General features: G+C 43.2%; 1 protein-coding gene across 4 annotated transcripts in view; it reads right to left on the reverse strand.

The window, feature by feature from the left end:
• Positions 1-2,097: 2,097 nt before the first annotated feature.
• PINX1 (PIN2 (TERF1) interacting telomerase inhibitor 1) overlaps positions 2,098-20,456 on the reverse strand; it is a 70,348-nt gene continuing 51,989 nt past the window's right edge. For all 4 annotated transcript variants that reach the window (XM_033176930.1, XM_033176920.1, XM_033176941.1 and 1 more), the window contains exon 7: positions 2,098-3,044. In XM_033176930.1, the coding sequence (XP_033032821.1) occupies positions 2,526-3,044 (519 nt within the window). In that variant the 3' untranslated portion in view covers positions 2,098-2,525. The remainder of the gene's footprint in view (positions 3,045-20,456) is intronic.

Raw genomic sequence — 20,456 nt, forward strand, 5'->3', positions numbered from 1 at the left:
GATTGCACCACTGCAGTCCCTCCTGGGTGACAGAACGAGACTCCCCGTCAAAAAAAAACGAAAACAAAAAACAAACAAAACATTCAGAGGCTTTTCTCCAGTCTATGAAAATCATCATCACCACATTCTACATCCTCTCAGTAAAAGTTGCATGTGGGCCAGGTGTAGTGGCTCACACCTGTAATCCCAGCACTTTAGGAAGCCAAGGCGGGAGGATCACCTGAGGCCAGGAGTTCAAGACCAGCCTGGGCAACACAGCAAGACCGTGTCTCTAGAAAAAATAAAAACATTAGCCAGGTGTGGTGGCATATGCCTGCAGCCCCAGCTACTGGGGAGGCTGAGGCAGGAGGACTGCTTGAGCCCAGGAGTTCGAAGCTGCAGTGAGCTTTGATCAGGCCTTTGCACTCCAGCCTGGACAACAGAAAGAGACCCTATCTCTGGGGGAAAAAAAAAACCCAACAGTTGCACGTGAACAATCTTACAGTCGGGCTGCCTTGGAATTCCTAACTCCAGGAACTACCAGCTCCCTTCTGTACCTCCCTCCTCTGGTCTTCCCACCCAGCCCCTTCACCCACGTCTGACCTAAATGCATTCCACCTGCCTCCTAAATACGCCTGCACACAATTTGGTATATTCTCCCGGCTCTAATTTTTACCGGGAAAGGAAGTTAAAACAAAAGGCCAAAAAAACAAACAAACAAACAAACAAACCCAATCAGCATCTACTTATTTTTGAAAGCTAGCTCCCCTTAGGTTCCAGGTATTCCACTTATTTCTGGATCTCTGGTTTCACAGGCAAGATGGGACAGGCAGACAGAACTTGGGCATGTGCCCTCTGTGGAGAAAGCGACTTCAGAAACCTCTGAGGCTTTATTAGCCTGCGATTCTAAACTCAGGGGGACATGAAAAACTCAGAGACGAGTCATCAGGCTGTATCTTCATAAGACTTTTCTCTCTCTCTCTGTGTGTGTGTGTGTGTGTCTTTTCAAACAAATAGCACTGCGTAGTATCCTTAGAGACTACAGCCAAAGGTCCTTCACGTATTTTCTCTACATTTCAAGAGTCTCAGGACCATGCTTCTTATCTAATGTGTGATCTTGAGAGTTAAAAATCAAGGGGAAAAGGTCACGGAATTGGGGGCAAGTTTGAGTTCCCGTCACCAGCCACAATCTCTAGATCAAATGGAGGACAACACACCGCCTGGGCCCTGGCCAGGTTTGCCTGAAGCAGGGCCAGGCAGCCTCAAGGCCTCCATGGCAGGCTGGGGATATGGGGACGTGGGAAAAGGGGGTGCAGGGAAACTGGGAACTAGGCGGGGAGCGTGAGAAAGGGAATAAACCCGTACGCCGATGAAGAGGAAAAGCAGGAGGAGATGAAGGCAGTGCAGAGGGCAGAACAGCGGACACAGGGCCGGGAAGGTGGCAGGGCTACACTCCAGAACCTCAGCTCAGCGTTTTCTTCTCCTGTGTCCAGGAATGGTGTGAAGTGTCTGCAGGCGTCCGAGTGAACCCACAGGGAGAGTTCGGCTGGCACACAGGGAGATGGGCCAGGGCGTGGCAGGCAAGGGCAGCACAAGCATGGTGCTGCGACACCACTGCTGGGAGCAGGGCTGAAAGGCATCTTTTGCTCTAAGGACTTTCATAAGGCAGTCCCAATCCAAAGACCAACCTCAGTTTCACGGCCTTAGCCTCTCAGTTTCTCAAGCCTTCTGAGGACCTCCTGATCATGACGAGTAAGTCATTATTTACAGCCATGTGACAGATAAATCAGTATAGGTGATTTGTCCTGAAGGACCCCCAAAAGGAAATACATGAGGGTACCCACACTCGGCACAGGAACAGCAAGAGTCCTCCTGTGAGAGCTGAGAGAGGACACTGGCCCTGAGTCTGTCCACTGCTGAAGCTTGGCAGAGGCTGGGGGAAGACCTCAGAGCAGTCGGCTGCCACTGCCTAGTGGAGGGGAGGGCGGTAAAACGTTTCCCCATCAAACCAAAACACAACAAAAAACCTCTCTGATTTGGGAATGTAATCATATAATTTCCACTTGGCAAAAATGTTGGTTGGCTATAGAACAGAAAGAACAATCTGAATCCAAGCTATTGCCTCTTAATCCTTTAATTAGGCTGAGTCTTTCAGAAGAAAGCACCATTCATTTTTACTGAAGGGAACCAAGAGCAAACAGAGATAGTGACACACACACAGACGCGCGCATGCACACACGTGTGCACACATACATGAATGCATGTATTTGTAATGATTATAATTAAACACTCTTGCTGAAGGGCTCAGAGTTTACAAGAAAATTTATTTGTGTCTGAGAGCCGCCATTTAGAACATTAAAAAGGCCCTCCTGGGAACGTAACTTGGGGGAGATGTGGTGAGAGGGCGGGACTCAGCAGCCCACAGGCATGTCACAAGATGTGCCCAGATGCTGCGGGGTGAACTCTGCTCTGACTTCAGGCCAGAGGTGTCTGCCCTGGCAGTGCCCTAACAGCTGAGTGGTCGGAAGGCTCCAGCTGGGGAGGATTCATTTGGAATCTTTCTTCTTCTTCTTCTTCTTCTTCACTGGTGTTTCTTTTGGCGTAGCGTCCTCTGCTATCTCTACTGGCTTTTGCGGCTTTTTCTTCCCTCTCCTCTTTTTGGGCTTCAGGGTGAAGTCCCTGCCCTCAGGTGGCTGCGCATGGTCCCCTGCATCCGGAGCAGAGGCCTCAGAACTCTGGTCCCAGCAGGGGCCTCTGAGCTGCTCTCCCGCTGGCCCGCTCTTCTTGGCCACTCGCTCCTGGGCCTTGGCCCTCTTGGGCTTTCCCTCCATGTGCCTCTTGGCCTTAGGCTGGGGGTAACTCTCCACATCTTCACCCATGGCCTCTTTGTTTCTTTTCTTCCCCCTTTTGCGTTCCACCTGCGTCTCAGAAGTGTCAGACCCTGGAACTGGGACCTGGGGCTTGTTCTTCAGTGCTGCCATCCGCTTGGCAAAGTACTCCTGGATGGTGAAGGCACTGGTTGTCGTGGTTTCGTTCTCATCTGGAGTGGAGGGACTGGGATCATCCTATAGTGCGCAGAAGAGTTAAAAGGCAGGTAAGCATCAACTGTTCATCCCTCACTGCACCCAGGAGGCACTCACACCCGGCACCCACACCCGGCACTCAACCCGGCACTCACACCCGGCACCCACACCCGGCACCCACACCCGGCACCCACACCCGGCACCCAACCCGGCACTCACACCCGGCACTCACACCCGGCACTCACACCCGGCACCCACACCCGGCACCCACACCCGGCACTCACACCCGGCACCCACACCCGGCACCCACACCCGGCACCCACACCCGGCACCCACACCCGGCACTCAACCCGGCACTCACACCCGGCACTCAACCCGGCACTCACACCCGGCACCCACACCCGGCACCCACACGTGGCACTCACACCCGGCACCCACACCCGGCACTCTCACCCGGCACTCACACCCGGCACCCACACCCGGCACTCACACCCGGCACCCACACCCGGCACCCACACCCGGCACTCACACCCGGCACTCACACCCGGCACCCACACGTGGCACCCACACCCGGCACTCTCACCCGGCACTCACACCCGGCACTCACACCCGGCACCCACACCCGGCACCCACACCCGGCACCCACACCCGGCACTCACACCCGGCACTCACACCTGGCACTCACACCTGGCACTTAGGAGACAAGGCTGAGTGCCAGGCTTCTTTCGGCCTCTCTCTCTTCTGGTCGGCCTGAACTGCAGGCCTGGAGCAAGGCGGCCACACACTCTGGCTAGGTACTAGGTGGGGTGGTAGATGACAGGCAGAAGTTAATGTCATAAGGGAGCTGGCAAGCCGCCTCGATGGAATTCTGAGTAAACATCTCCCTAGAAACAAGTGTGGTGGTGACTAAGCTCCCAGAATCTCCTGGATGGTCATTATATCTTAGCTGAAAACACAACCTGGGCAAGCTGATTCTAGGGAATCATTGAAAATGGGTTTGCCACTGAAGGCCGAGCTAGGCAGTGATTCACAGCCATTCGTTGGAAAGCCTGCCCTGAACCACCATGGCGAGCGGCTCTGCTCTTCTCTCTATGAAACCTCTGTGGTTTCATGCGTTTCCTTTGTGGTTTCTACATAACTGAAAACATCCAGTGTTTTATTGACGAACAGCTATTTTTACACTCACAAAAAGCTTTTCAAGTGTGAAATCTCGTACATTTTTCAAGACACTCATCGCTCACATCTGGAATTAGGCTAAACACACAAAGTCTCGGCAATGAGCAGCCTCAGGGAATTTGCCTGGGAGATGCAATCAGTTTTAGCATTAGCAAGTATCACAAGAGTCAAACACAAATATAAAACCCCATCGACTGGAGCTGTGATTTGAAGTGGTGTTAAAAAGCAAAGATAAAATAACAGAATGAGAATTATGGAGCAACTCAACTGGAAAACACAGAAATTGTGTGTGTGTGCACATGTGAAACAGGTGTAAGAACCTGTGGCATGCATTAGAAGCCCACTATGCAGGGGTTCCAGAGGGTTCCCTCTAGACAGAGACTGGTGAACTATGGCCGTGGGCCTAGTTTTTAATGATTTTTTAAAAACCATTTCTAAATGGTTAGGAAGAAACAAAAAACTATTTTATGACATGTAAAAATTACATGAATTTCAAATACCAGTGTCCTTAAAGTTTTGAATTTCCTCAGTAAAAATGTGAAAATTTGTTTTCTTTCTCATCATACAAGTATATGCAATAGGTGCTAAGTAAATATTTACTGAATAAATGTATTATAAAATCGGCTCTGTGATTGTGAATATAGTACTGCTGACTTCTGGAAGTGGCAGGTGCATTTCAAGTGCACACACACAATATACCTTTATATACACGCATGTACCTATATACACGTATGGAACTGGAGGACACTGGGCTTTGACAAAGTCCTCAAGCTCTGTCTCCTGCCAGCGACAGAATGCCTACCTTTCTGAACTGTGTCAGCAAGCAGCAGAGAGGCTGCTAACTGCTGCCTGCTTTTGAGTGGCAAAAGACAGCAGACAAAGAAAAAATTTGGCCGGGTGCGGTGGCTCAAGCCTGTCATCCCAGCACTTTGGGAGGCCGAGACGGGCGGATCACGAGGTCAGGAGATCAAGACCATCCTGGCTAACACGGTGAAACCCCGTCTCTACTAAAAAATACAAAAAACTAGCCGGGCAAGGTGGCGGGCGCCTGTAGTCCCAGCTACTCGGGAGGCTGAGGCAGGAGAATGGCGTAAACCCGGGAGGCGGAGCTTGCAGTGAGCTGAGATCCGGCCAGTGCACTCCAGCCTGGACGACAGAGCGAGACTCCGCCTCAAAAAAAAAAAAAAAAAAAAAAAAAAGAAAAAATTTGTTTAAAAAGTGATCTGACGTCAAAGAGAACTCTCAGCAACCCAATAAGTATGCAGAGATACCTTTCTAATAATCAGGCATCAGAACTCTGCTTGGAATTTACAAACTCAGACACACCGGACATCGGAGAAGATAATACGAACTAGAAGGGACAGAATAGCTTGCTCTTCCGTGGACTTGAACAGAGAAATACACAGAATGCCAAATTCCTTATATGAAGGCCAATGCTAACAGAGCTGTTCATTTTATGTCTTTTTCTTTTTCTCTTTTCCCATATGCCTAAACAGCTATTCCGATCGCCACTTGTTAGGAAAAGCCGACATCAACATGTTTGAAAAGGATGGTTCTCCATGGCAACAGCTTCTCAAGTAACCAACATCAGGATCACTAACAAGAGTCATCCAGCTTCTGTGGAAAAAGAGGGAAAGAAACAGGAACAGGCTTCCTGCCTCCCGGAAAGGTCCTCAGGCTCGGAAAGTTGCAGTGACAACCATTCCCGACACACTGGCCATGAAGATAAACCAGGCTCCTCCAGAGCTGGAGATGATCCATGTGACACAGGCCCCAGCTTCTGTGAATGATGTCTAAAAATAATCCAAATTGACTGCATTTTAAAATTCCAGGTCAACTGGCTCTCTCCCCTGCTCTCCAGAGGCAGGACAAACAGCTTTGATAAATAGCGGAGACCCAGCACTGGCCTCTCACAGAACAGAGCAGAAGCTTCCAGAGGGTTCTGTCTCTTCCATCTTTATCCCACATGAAGAGGTGACAATTGCTAAAGAACCATGACAACTCGAATGCAGGCTCCTTACTATAGAAAGCAAAGCACAGCAGTTCTTGAAGATTCTAGAAAATCTAAAGTCTTCTAATTTCTAAAAAGAATAAGGTCTTTGTTTTTTTTAGACGAAGTTTCACTCTTGTTGCCCAGGCTGGAGTGCAATGGCACAATCTCAGCTCACCGCAACCTCCGCGTCCTGGGTTCAAGTGATTCTCCTGCCTCAGCCTCCCAAGTAGCTGGGATTACAGGCATGTGCCACCATGCCTGGCTAATTTTGTATTTTTAGTAGAGACAGGGTTTCCCCATGTTCATCAGGCTGGTCTCGAACTCCCAACCTCAGGTGATCCGCCCACCTCAGTCACCGAAAGTGCTGGGATTACAGGGGTGAGCCACCGTGCCCAGTCGAATAAGGTCTTTTTTGGAGAATAAAATCTTTATTTTGAAACTAGGAATAGGGTATGCATAGTTATATGGAATAATTAAGTAGTCATGATTGTTTATAAAAGAAAGGTAAATTAGGTGAATATAGCTGACTAATACAAAAAGTTTCCTCTTTCAATTTTTGTAAACTACGTAAGGCTAATATTTTCACATACTCTTTCTTTCACCAAAACCAATGTAGCAAATAAAAATATTTAAGAAATATTTTTAGGAGTAAATTTGGCAAGGCAAAGTCATCCTATGTTTAAAAGGTATCAAAATGAGTAAGAATAAATAAAATTCTGAACTTAGTCATGTTAAAAAAGTAAATGATATAAAATAATACACCAGATAGTGTTCTTATCACAATAAAAAAAGACAATATGCCGGCACAACTTATTTTTAGCATAGACAAAAACTAAACAACAACAAACCAGCTACAAAACCAATTCTACTCAAGAAAAACCCTAACCAGTTACACTGAGACGGTAATTCCAAGGAGCTGATAAAAAATAAAAATTGCTACTGCTATTAAATATATAATCCTATAATAACCTCTTCTCTTAGTTCTACAGAAGCCATAATTTTTTATTTTATAAACACAAAATACATTGAAAGCTTCAGTGAAAAAGTACAAGAAATACTGTCTCCCTGGCGTGCTCAGGATCCAAAAAAGTTCTTGCAGCAAGACCTGCCTCAGTTGCAACAAAGCATTGCTTGCAGTCCTGAACCAACCCAGCCACCAGAAATTCAATGCCCTCCAGTATGCTGCTTCTCAAACTATCCGGGGTAAAGGATTAGTTCTGTCTGTTTTGTGTTTTTTTTTTTTTTTCTTTTTGCCTTTAAAAATGTCCAATCCATTACAGGATTACAGGGCAAGATTTTTATACAGTTAAAAAAGTTGCCAGAAAAATGAAGTTTTAAAAAGACATCTAAAACCCAAGTCCTAAATTATTGTCAAATTACTAGAAAAGCTTCTAAATGCTTACTCTTAATTTCTGTCTTTATCTTGTCTATGGACCATACTTCGAGTGGCACTGCTATAAAATATCAGCTAGCAAAGGACAGAAAACAGGTGCTCAATTTAAGACAGTAGAAGTGGCACTGAATTGGCTGTCAGAAGATCGGACGCACGACGGACAGAACGTGTGATCTAGGACAAGTCCCGGGACTTTCCAAGGCCTCAAATGCAATCATTTGCAAGACAGAGAAATAGGGCTCCTCAGTAACTTTTTTCAACATAGTTTCTTCACATGCCTTTCTTCAAACACAATCTTAAACAGAAGGCCAATCTGTACAACTTCTCGCGGAGCTTTGGCTGCGGCAGGGCGGAGGCAACCCAAAGCTCATGCCCCAACTCTCCCTCCAATCCCCTTGTAAAGACCCCAGGGACCCTAGAACTCTATGGAATCCAGTCTGAAAATCAACAGCTATATTTTTAAGGTCCATTACAATTCTAGCATTCATTATAGCCTAGATATGTCCATAGCACTCAGCAAAAGGAGAAGGCGAAAGCTTTCGAGAATAAAATTGGTCTTTGGCTGGGCGCGCTGGCTCACGCCTATAATCCCAGCACTTTGGGAGGCCAAGGCGGGTGGATTACCTAAGGTCAGGAGTTCGAGTGCAGCATAGCCACCATGGCGAAACCCCACATCTGCTAAAAATACAAAAATTAACCAGGCATGGTGGTGCGGCCTGTAATCCCAGCTACTTGAGAGGCTGAGACAGGACAATCTCTTGAACCTGAGAAGCGGAGGTTGCAGTGAGCAGAGGTTGTGCCACTGCGCTCCAGCCTGGGTAACAGAGTGAGACTGGTCTCAAAAAATAAATAAATAAAAATAAAATAAATTGGTCTTTAACATTATATAATATACATAATTCTTAACACTGTCATTAACCTTTGGAATGTCAACAACTGGCAGTCAGAACTGTACAGTCAACCAATTTCTTCCAAAAATGGTAACAAAGAATCAAGACTGAACTCCCCAATAGTGTAAAGTGTCAAGTTGCAAAGTGGGTCCTCCTGAGGCTCACAACGGCTGACGATGACCTCAGGCTGCCTACTCTTCCGGCTCTGCCTCGTGAGGTCAGGAAAGGACCACAAGAAAGGGGAAGCAAGGGACGGGATGGTGCTGCCCAGACCTGTCACCACAGTTGCCACCCTGCTTCCTTCAGACTACGGCTGGAGACACAGAGCTTTGCCTTCTCCGCCAACCCTTCCCCCACACTGCAACCCAAAGAAAGGTCCCCCTTCTTCCTGTTTTCATGACGTCACAGAAGGAAAATCTGGGGAGGAATGTTATTTCTGCTTTCCTGGCAAGAGAGAAGTACAGAAGGAAAAATGAGCCAGTGTTTCCCTCCTCTTCTCCTGCAGTAGACCATGTGTATGTCAATTTCTTACTATCACAAAAGCTCTTAAAACCACTTGCTTCATCTGTCAACACACGAAAAGCCAAATCTAATCCTTTCAGGCCAAACCTACGTCCTGGTGAAGCTCTAACCAAACAAAACAGCCCAGCGACTTCCAACCCCTGGGTGTGTTGGCAGGCCCTGCCCTCACCCCCACTGCTTTCTCATTTCTTCTTTACGAGTATCTTATTATGAAGTTATGTTGCTGATCCACAAGACGACATAAATTTTTACTGGTACTAAAACAACTTTCAAAAAAGTCATGACCCACTTTCTCCTTTCTGGCTCCTTTAGAAAGTAGAGGCAGGCCCAAGCCCCGTTTGAAGTCCTTGCTGCCGGGAGATGGCCAGTTTATGTCTCTTGTCCTAGGACAGGAAAAGGATGCACTCTCGGCACCATGTGCGAGGGTGAGATAAGACCAGAGATTCTGTCCTCAGCACCTTATCAGCTTTTCCTGCCACTTTCCAGAGCAGACAGCACCATGGCTGGCAATGAACGAAGCTAGCTGAGGGGGGGCTGGGTGTGTGAATGGCTTGGGGACTGTAGGGAGTGAGGTAGGCAGGGTGTAGAATGAGAAAAGGAAAGAGAAGAGGTTCTTCATGTATCTTAAAATGGTTTGGTCCCCCCAAAATTGTTTTTTTTTTTTTTTAAACACATGGATTTTGCATCTCTGTTGAAACTGCAGCAACCAGGATAGATGTTTTTATAAGGACTTCCGTTCTTGTTAGAATGAACCACCACTTTCATTGCTTCGCGCCCTGCCCCTCACTGCCTTGTGCGACTGGCTCCTGGGCACGTAGCACAGGACGGATCTGCTATCAGATGCTCCATGGAATGCCTATGGGGCCCAGGCTGCAGAGCCGGTGCCTTCCACAGGCACGCGAGCCTCTATCTGCATACCCAGTGATCTCCTGTGGCCAGGACACACTTGCTCACATGGGACAATCTGCCTCACAGTGCAAAGGAACAAGGGAGGCTACAGGACACTCCTTCAAATACAGACGAATGGTATCGATGAGCTGCTTTGTTCTGCAACAAATAACATCTGTGAATCCAAGGATTATACTCTTTAGAAACCCTGGTCTTTTGGGGTTCGGTTAGGGAGGGGGTGAATAAAACTCTTGGAAAAAATCTAGACTAAGCAGGAAAATTTTAATTTGGTTATGGGCTCAGTTATTGATAATAAACTCATGAAAGTTCAGGTTGAGTATCCCTTATTTGAAATGCTTGGGTTCAGAAGAGTTTCAGATTTTTGATTTAGGAATATTCAACCTGGAATAGCAATATAAATATACTAAATTGATATTCCAGGTTGAACATCCCTCTCTTGTTTTTGCAATTTGTTGTTGATGAAACCAAACCACGTGTCCTTTAAAGTTCTCTCATAATCGGATTTTTGCTGAATGTATCCCTGTGGTACAGGTTAACACATTTCTCTGTCTCACATATCTCCTGTATGGTTCAAGTGAGAGGCAGGCTTACTTCCTAACGGAACACTTTTCCAACGCCAGCATGTTGTTTTATGAAAAACTGGGCTGGATTCATGGTCTAAGTAAGTTTGGGAAACAAGTCTGTGCTATTCCTCCCTTTGATTCATAACGCACATCACCATCTGAGACACGTGGCGGCTGTTAAACTTCAGAATGGCCCACATTTATTTGATCCTGGAACATTTTTGGTAAACACCCACCGGCATCCCACGAAATCAGTGCTCTGCCGAACTGACTCTGAAAGGGCTATTCAAACAGATAGTTCCATTATCTGGATGAAATGAGTAGTTCTCTTGTTAAATCTTATAGTTAAATCTTTGTTTTGTCCCAGACTGTCCAAGAGGGTGGGCTTTTACCAATGTACGTTTTTGCAAAAATGACAAAAGCATAGCAGGGAAGTGAAAGGAGGGCCTGGTAAGCATCAAGGAGGGCCTGGTAAGCATATCCCACTACGGACACTGGCTTGCAGGGCGCCTCCGGGAGGAGAGGTTAGCTCTTTTGTAGTTATCACACGATTGACACGGGAATGTCTGTTCCTAGGTTTAGAAAAATTATGCTTCCATTTTGGAATGGAGGGTAGCGGAGAAATAACATATCCTACATGATGCCGAGTATGGATGTATTTTCTTTGTTTACTTTTAAGACTGCCTACAATCTAGCTGTATTTTTAAAAGGATTATGCAGTAAGTGGCAAGCCCTGCAGAGTCTGACAGTGAGATGACCACCATGAAGAAGAAAGATCTTGGGCATCAGGTTCCACTTAAAGTCTGTGCAAAGTTCAAACCACAGAACCAAGAATAAATGTATAAAATAATCAAGTGAATAGCATATGGAACATAGAAGTCAATGGACACATAACAAAATCAAATTCAAAAAAGCAATTTCTAAAAGTGAAAGGAAACAAACTTGATTCTGCAACTAGCTGGTGAAGAGCCACCCAAAAAGAAATTCCAAATGACTTGAAACATAATAATTTAACTGTATAGACTGAATAGGAAATACATAAAGACAAAAAGAACTGCCACACACCCAAAACAAACCCTCTGAATCTCTCTCTCTCTCTTTTTTAAAATGATCGCGTGATTGGCCTTGTTCTGTGACTGCTGTGTGTATAATGGGAAGTAAGCAAATGAGTACTGTGATATTTTCATGCTTTTATTTCTGGAACCTGTTGATTCCAGGAATCTTACTGTGGGTAAGTAAAGGTAAAAGATGAGCAGGGTTACGTCCTTGTGGTCCTGAATCTAAACTGGCAATATGACTATAAACTCAGGATATATTTTATTATAAAGAAATTACAGTTATATACATGTAACAAGGCCTACAAATGAAGACCAATCTAGGAATAAATGAGCAAGCCCAAAGCCTAGATTGTGTCGCTAAATATCATTTACCACAAAAAAAGGGATCAGGGAGAAAGGGTCGACTCCAAGCGTGGGGCAGCAAATGTGCACAGTGGGCCTGGAAACTCTTACACTAGATTGGAAGGAAGCTACCAAATACCACTTAGGGTCATGTCAACAGTACTCAGGTCATTGTCTGTGTATAGAAATACCACAGATTTTTGTATGTTGATCGTGTATCCTGCAACTTTACTGCATTCATTGAGTTCTAACAGTGTTCTGGTAGTCTTTGGGGTTTTCTACATATAGGATCAGGTCATCTGCAAACAAGAGATAATTTTAATTTTTCCTTTCCAATTTAGAGACCTTTTATTTCTTTTTCTTACCTGACTGCTCTTGATAGTACTTCCAGTACTATGTTGAACAGAAATGGCAAGAATGGACATACCTGTCTTGTACTAGATCTTAGAGGGAAAGCTCTCACCTTTCCCCCCGTCAGTTATGACACTAGCTATGGGTTTTTCATAAATGGCCTTTATTTTGTTGAGAAATTTTCTTTCTCTACCTAAACTGTTGAGAGTTTTTACCAATAAAGGATGCCGAGTGCTTTTTCTGTGTTGACTGAGATGATCATGTGGTTTTGTCTTTCCATCTGTTAATATGATGCGTTACACTGATTCACACAGTTAAACCAGCCTTGCACGCCAAGGATAAATCCCAAACAAATGAAAACCTAGCTGAAAAAGAAATCAAGAAAACAATCCCATTTATGGTAGCATCAAAAAAAAAAAAAATCAAAATACTTACGGATAAATTTAACATAGGAGGTAAAAGACCTGTACACTGAAAACTATAAAACACTGATGAATGAAAAGGGACACAGATAAATGGAAAGATATTCCACGCTCATGAATTAAAAGAATATTATTAAAATGTTTATATTACCCAAAGCAATATACAGATTCAATGTAATCTGCCAGAATCCCAATGGCATTCTCAATAGAAATAGAAAAAACAATCCTAAAATCCATATGGAACCACAAAAGACCTTGAATAACCGAAGTAATTCTGAGAAAGAAAAACAAAGTTGGAGACATCACACTTTCTGATCTAAAATTATACTACAAGCTATAGTAATTAAAACAATATGGTACTGGCATAAAAAACAGACACATAGACCAGTGGAACAGGATAGAGAACTGAAATAAATCTAAACATTCAGTCAACTAATTTTTGATAAGAGTATGAATAAGACACAGTGGGGAAAGGACAGTCTCTTCAATAAATGGTGCTGGAAAAACTGGGTTTCCCACGTAAAAGAATGAAACTGAACCTTATAACATACACAAAAATCAACTCAGAATGGATTAAAGACCTAAACATAAGACCTAAACCATAAAACTCCCAGAAGAAAACACAGGAGAGAAGTTCCTTGACATTGCTTTTGGCAATGATGATGCGGATATTATACCAAAAGCTCAGGCCACAAAAGCAAAAATACGTAAATGGGACTACATCAAACTAAAAAGCTTCTGCACAGCAGAGGAAACAATCAACAAAATGAAAAGGCAATCTACGAATTAGGAAAAAATACTTGCAGACCATGTATCTGATATAAAGTTAATATCTAAAACTTAAAAAGAACTCATGCAACTCAATAGCAAGAAAATACATAACCTGATTTAAACATGGGCAAAGGCGCTGGACGGGCATCTCTCAAAAGATGACATACACATGACCAAAAGATGCTCAACATCAGTAACGATCAGGAAAATGTAAATCAGAACCACCATGAGATATCACCCCACACCCATTAGGAGAGTTACTATCAAAAAGGTAAGAAATACTAAGTGTTGGCAAGAGTGTGGAGAAACAGGAACCCTGTACACTGCTGGTGGGAATGCAGATTGGCATACCCTTAATTCCTTTGGGAGGTTCCCAAAGGAATTAAAAACAGAACTACCGTATGGCCCAGCAACTGCTCTTCTGGGAATATACCCAAAGCAAATCAAATCACCTTGTGAAGACAGCTGCACTCCTATGTTCACTGCAGCAGTTTGCGTAATAGCCAAGACATGGAAACGTCCTAAGTGTCTGTCCACGGGTGAATGGATAAAGAAACTGTGGTGTGTATATATGTATACAGTGAAATATTATTCAGCCTTTAAAAACGAGGAGATCCTGCCATTTGCCATGACATGGATGAACCGAGAGGACACTATGCTAAGTGAAATAAACCAGACAGGAAAGAAAAATACTGCATGATGTCACTGATACGATGGAATCCTTTAAAAAAAGCAAATACACAGAAATAGAGAGTAAGATAAAACAGTGGTTCCTGGAGCAGGGTGGGGGATAGAAATGGGGAGATGGACGTCAAAGGATGCAAAGTAGTAAGTGTGTCAGTCCCCATGCCGTACTTTAGATCTCTGAACTTCAGATCGAAGGTATGGCGTGGGGACTGTGGTTAATAAGAGTGTACTCTGTCAGGAGCTTCACTAAATGAGATTATAGCTGCTCTTGCCATGAAGGGAAAATGGGTAACTATGTCATTATATATATGTAACTCATAACATGTACACATTAAATATACTCAATAAAAAAAAAATTTTTTTTTTTTAAATACTCAAAAGGCCAGGCACAGTGGCTCATGCCTGTACTCCTAGCACTTTGGGAGGCCGAGGGAGGCAGATCTGAGGTCAGGAGTTCGAGACCAACCTGGCCAACATGATGAAACCTTGTCTCTACCCAAAATATAAAAATTAGCCGGGCATAGTGGCTCACACCTGTAATGCCGGCCACTCAGGAGGCTGAGGCAGGAGAATCACTAGAACCTGGGAGGTGGAGGTTGCAGTGAGCCGAGATGGTGCCACTGCACTTCAGCTTGGGCAACACAGCAAGATCTGTCCAAAAAAAAAAAGTACTCAGGAACCAGGCTCCCATTGGGTAGAAATGGGAGATTTGATCACCAATAAAGATAATAACTGCAATGCACTGAAACATCAAACATTTCAATTCACTAGCAAAAAAAAAAAAAAGGAAAACTCTCCAGTTTTCTTTGGAGAATGCTAGAGCACCTCCCTGTTTGGAAATTGCTAAATAAAGGACATAAATATTTATCCTGTCTTTTCCATATAAACTGTTCCTCAGAGTAATCTACTAATAAGGGGAAATACACATTCCAAATTTCATTCTAAAAATGAAAGAGGAACGGAAAGAAATATGGAGGGAGACTCCACAGATTGAAAGAAATTTAAAAGATATATCAACCAATTGTTATGTGTGCCCCTTATTTGAATCTTAATTCAACGAAAATGTAAAGAAAACTCAAATTTATGACATTTATGAACACTGAACTTTGAACACTTCTAGTATGAAATTACTATAAATTTTTATAGAGTATAATGGCATCAGAGATATACATTTTTAAAAAGAACCTCTTAACCTTTGGAGATAAATACTCACGCACTAAAATACCTGTGGGTGAAATATTGATTTCTGGGATGGATGTGTTGTAAAGTAACACAGCCAGGAGAAGTGTCTGGAGCACTTACAGACTAGCTATCAGTAGGGCTGTTATTCCCCAAAAGGACCTGTGCTTTCAAGAACCCGTGTCTTTGCAGATATGGTCTTTTTTTCTCTCTGGAAAGCCTCTGAACCTGCCAGTTGCTGCTCCTTCGAGACACACACAAAGGTTATCTTCCTTGGTCTCTGCAAGCTGAATCCAGTGCTGCATCACATATGCCCCCAATCCTCTGGCACAGCACTCAAGGCCTTTGCTCCGGTTGACTGTGAATGTCCCAGACTTCCTGACGAGGTTGTGAATAGGGATTATACCTTACCCATTTAATCATCTGTCATGAAATAATGCTACTGGGTAGCAAGAAAAACATCTGAGTTAAGTAGGAAAAGGAATTGGAGGGGAGAGGGAACCAGAAAGGAAAATGGTTAAAGCACTATTACGTAGAAGAACTATGAAATAATGAGATATTACCCTGAAGTCTCATTCTAAGACTATAGCCTTGTGTAAAAACACTGAGTCAATTCAAGTCTGATCCTATACTTTTAAAACATAGATGACTAGAAAGTAGGCTCTGTTTATGGATCACTTGTAACCTCAACTCAAAGACAGCTGATTTTATTCACTAATTTTAAGAGGGTGCCACCACAGTATGAGTCTAACAGTGGTTAAAGTCTTCTAAGAATCCCTATAAAGAGTCTAAAATAAACTGTGACCAATGATGATAATGTGTCATGCATCATGATTAATCCAATTTAAAGTACCTGAGGTCTATTAAAAAATAAAATAATATGAAAGTCATGCTTCTGCCTTTATAATAACACATAGATCTCCATAGCAGGGAGGACACAGGGGCTGCAAGTGAGGAGGCTGATCTAAAATGGAATGACTGATTTAACTAAATAATAATGTCACTGTTTAACTTTATAAAGCACATCATACATTTTAGAAGACTTATTAGTGGCCTTCCTTAGGATCACAAAGTAAGCAGGCACACAAATCCAATCTGAAACTTTATCCAATTTATCAGAATTGGATAAATTATTTTAAAGCTGATACTCTATTTGCAAGTTTCAGTGCTACCTAGAAATAAAAGAAAACTAACTGCACTGATTCCCAGAGTCTACTCAACAATTTCCTACAAAAGCCATGTTCCTTTTAGAAATGGCGCTGACATGAAAGGTTCAGATTTACTTAAAGTAGCTTTCCCAGGTCAGCTTTTCTGCTTGCAGAAAAATAAACCTCACAAAACCTAGTTTACTGAAAGGCATAAAATAAGTTTAAGCACTTGTTAAAAAGCTATTTGGAGTTCAGGCCCACAGAATGCTTCAAAACCAGTCAGGTAAAACTTAAAACCTCCATGTGATTTTAAGAGTCAGAATGAGAATTACAGGAGCCTGGACTAAGGTTAGGGGACAGAGGTAACTGGAGGGGGGATGTCATTACTGCTACTACTTTGCTTAAAACAAGCCTTTTTGATGCAGGAAAGATAAACTTGTCAAAGAACAACAGATGACAAATCAAAGACTAAAGCATTTCAGCCTTGTGCTCTTTGGCAGAGACTGCCCGCTGTTCGAAGAAATACAAACTCTGAGTGAACTTCCTAGAGGCTCAGGCGGCTTCAGATAAGAATTAACAGAACCTTGAGAAACAGAAAAACCTACCAGCACTCTGATCCCTAATAAACATAAAGAGCGTATCATTTCAATCTTACCAAGGAAAAAAACTTCTTTTTAGATAATTCCCATTAAGTTTTAAGCTAGTTCAAGATTGTGTCTTAAACAGAAATTTCTGGTTGTTACAAAGTAGTTCCAATGGAATTATATAAGATTACAATTTCATGACAGATAAACATCAAGAGATATTCTAAACTACACTTAGAGCTATTTAGGATTGGTTTAAGTTGCTTCTTGCATTATTCTATGGAAGGACTGGCCTAGTAAGTTAACCCATCAGAACCTTATTTTAATACTTTACTTTAGAACCAGTCTACGAAAGACAAGATTCTTAGACTCCATCCAACTATGCTTCGATGATAAATTATCCCAATGACTTAATTACAAACAGTTTGAATTACAAAGATCTCCTAAGGCACAGGAAACTGTTTATTTAAATTACTATAAAAAAACACTTTCAGGTAGCTTCAAGCAATAGGATAACACTCACTTATACAAACATTTGCTGTACTAATTACAATTAGTTCTTATTATAGCAATCCCACTGGGACAGTGTGAACAATAAGCTGGGGTTGAAGCTGTTTTTTCCTCTAGAACAAAAGTTCTTAAACCCCAAACTCAAATAAGAAAGATCTTAAATACAAATGCTTTTCGCAACACTGAGCTAATTCGTGTTGAAAGACTGATTTTTAAGTACCCAGTGTGTGGAGGTCTGTTGCTTGTGTATGTATACCTACATACACATGTGTACAGCACCCCCTCCATGTAAGGAACAAACACTACATACTCTAATGGAACACAAATAATGTACTGAGAATGGTTCTTTTCTCTTTAGCTAGACAAGTGTTTAGGTTTGTTACCATGAAAATCAAATTAAAGATGGAAGGATTCGTTACCTGAAAAAGATTCCGGACTGGGTATACCACCACCAGATTAAGGGAGTGTATATGACGAACGCAGAGCTAGGCCACGGTGAGTAGAAAGGAGGCAGTCACTTTCCTCACTGAGGACATCCAGGTTGTATGTGGATCCACTAGTGTTTTTGGTTTATAATCCTTCTTTATTTTTCATATTTTCATCGACTCAAAATGCCTTGTTATCTTACAAAATTATTCTTAATCATTTGTTCACTTCCTTGCCAATATATTTAAAGAGATGTTACATTTTAGGTGAATTTCTTGGGACTGATAAACCTGATAATTGAACATCAGGGTTAGGTCTATAAATGGCATCAATACCTTCCTGAAGCCAATACAAAAGTGAAGAGGCCTTGTGATTCTCTTGCATAGCGGGGAGTTGCATGGTTCACACGTGACATTTCCTAAGCAAGGGGAGCCAAGACCGTGTGAGCAGAACTATAACCCTGAGAAAGAAAGAAAAAGTTCCAAGTCTCAGGGTGGCTGCAGCACAGGCAGGACCCCTCCAGTCTACTTTAAGAAAATTAAGCATGAGCTATGCCCCCGAAGGGCTCATCCCGCAGGGTTGGACCCTGTGACTGGTCAATGCAGGGCCACAAAGACTCTGCCCCTCCAAAGATCTGGGGCAGTTGGGAAGAGCTCCCTGTGGAGTCAGCTGAAAACTTCGGTGTACACTGCAGGCCAAATCCTCTCCCTGTGTAATCTTGCTTCCTCCTTCTTGCTTCCCTAGCAGGCAGTCCTGAAAGCACTCCTATGAACTTTCTGCAGGCCAACTCCCAGGACCCAACCTGCAACCGCACTTGCACCCAGCACCTCTCCCCAGACAGCCCTCAGCTGGTGGCAGATTGCACCCCACTGTGGACCGCTAATGGGGAGCCTGTCCATTCGACTGTCTTTGAACATTTTTAAGACTCCCAAGTAGCGCCCCTGGTCTGAGTGAATTATCTCATGAGGAAACAATTACTGTGCGTGTGGAGGGGTAGGCAACATATATTCTGGGTGCAAAACGACACACATTTTAACAGTTTGACTCTTACCCAATTTTTCCCATGAGCTCTGTTATTTTTATAATATTTTTATAAAATATTTTTCATGAATGCATAAATTGTGTTATAGCAGAAATGTCTATATTTGATATTATATATAAATGTATTTATATATATATACACATATATACATATTTTACACACACACACACACACATTTTTTTTTGTTTTTTCAAGAGACAGAGTCTTGCTCTATCACCAGGCTGGAGAGCAGTGGCACAAACACAGCTCACTGTAGTCTCGAACTCCTGGGCTCAAGCAATCCTCCCACCACAGCCCCCCCGAGGAGCTGGGACTATAAGTGCATGCACCACCACACCCAGCTAATTTTTAAATTTTTTGTAGAAATGGGATATTGTTAGGTTGCCTGGGCTGGTCTCCAACTCCTGGGCTCAAGCAATCCCACCTCAGCCTCCTAAAGTGCTGGGATTACAGGCGTGAGCTACCATGCTTGGCTGACATGTCTTCTATTTGACATTATTATTTTGAAAAAGTTTACAACATTATTATCTTTCAGATTACACTGTAAGCTACATGACAACAAGACCCATTTACCTTTTGGTAACAAGAGCCACACCAGGGAAATTAAGGATAAATGTGGATTCAGCAAGGACGGTAATCTATGTGGTAAAGCCAGTCAGTGTAGGGTCTCTTTACAAAGTGAAGATACTAAAGCCCACTGGGAAGGTGAAATCAATAAAATTCAGGATATGGGAAATTCTGTAAGATAAGGAACCCAAAGTGACTTCAACGATAAACTGCAAAGAAAAAAGAGAGAAGGAATAAGAGCCTATTGGTCAGGAGAGTCTAAAAGACATTACCGAATAATCTGTAATATACAGACCTTGTTAGATTCAAATACATATGCAAAGTAAAAACTTACTAGACAGCTGAGGAAACTTGAACACTGACTGGATTTGATGATACTGAGAAACTGTGGTTAATATTTTTAGGTGTAATAACAGTACTGTGACTGTGTGTTATGCAGTCCTTATCTTTTAGATATGTAATACATACAGATAGAATGATATGATGTCCAGGAATTGCTTCAGTAATGGGAAAGACGGGTGGGAGTACAGCTGGAATGAGGCTGGCCACAAATTGATCATTGTTAAGCTGGGTACCGGGCATGGAGAGACTCCTTTATTATTCTCTCTACTTTTATACACACGTAGAGTACGCCATAAGCAACAGTTTTAAAAAGTGAATGTAGGCTAGACACAGTGGCTCACATCTGTAATCCCAGCACTTTGGGAGGCCAGGGCGGGCAGATCACATGAGGCCAGGAGTTGGAGAACAGCAGTTGGAGACATGGTGAAACCCTGTCTCTATTAAAAATACAAAAAAATCAGTTGGGCGTGGTGGTGCGTGCCTGCAATCCCAGCTGCTCGGGAGGCTGAGGCAAGAGAATCGCTTGCAACTGGGAGGCGGAGGTTGCAGTGAGCCAAGATCGTGCCATGCACTCTACCT

This window comes from Trachypithecus francoisi, unplaced genomic scaffold (assembly GCF_009764315.1).
Source record: "Trachypithecus francoisi isolate TF-2019V2 unplaced genomic scaffold, Tfra_2.0 Contig01554, whole genome shotgun sequence".
NCBI classification, from domain to species: Eukaryota; Metazoa; Chordata; class Mammalia; order Primates; family Cercopithecidae; genus Trachypithecus; species Trachypithecus francoisi.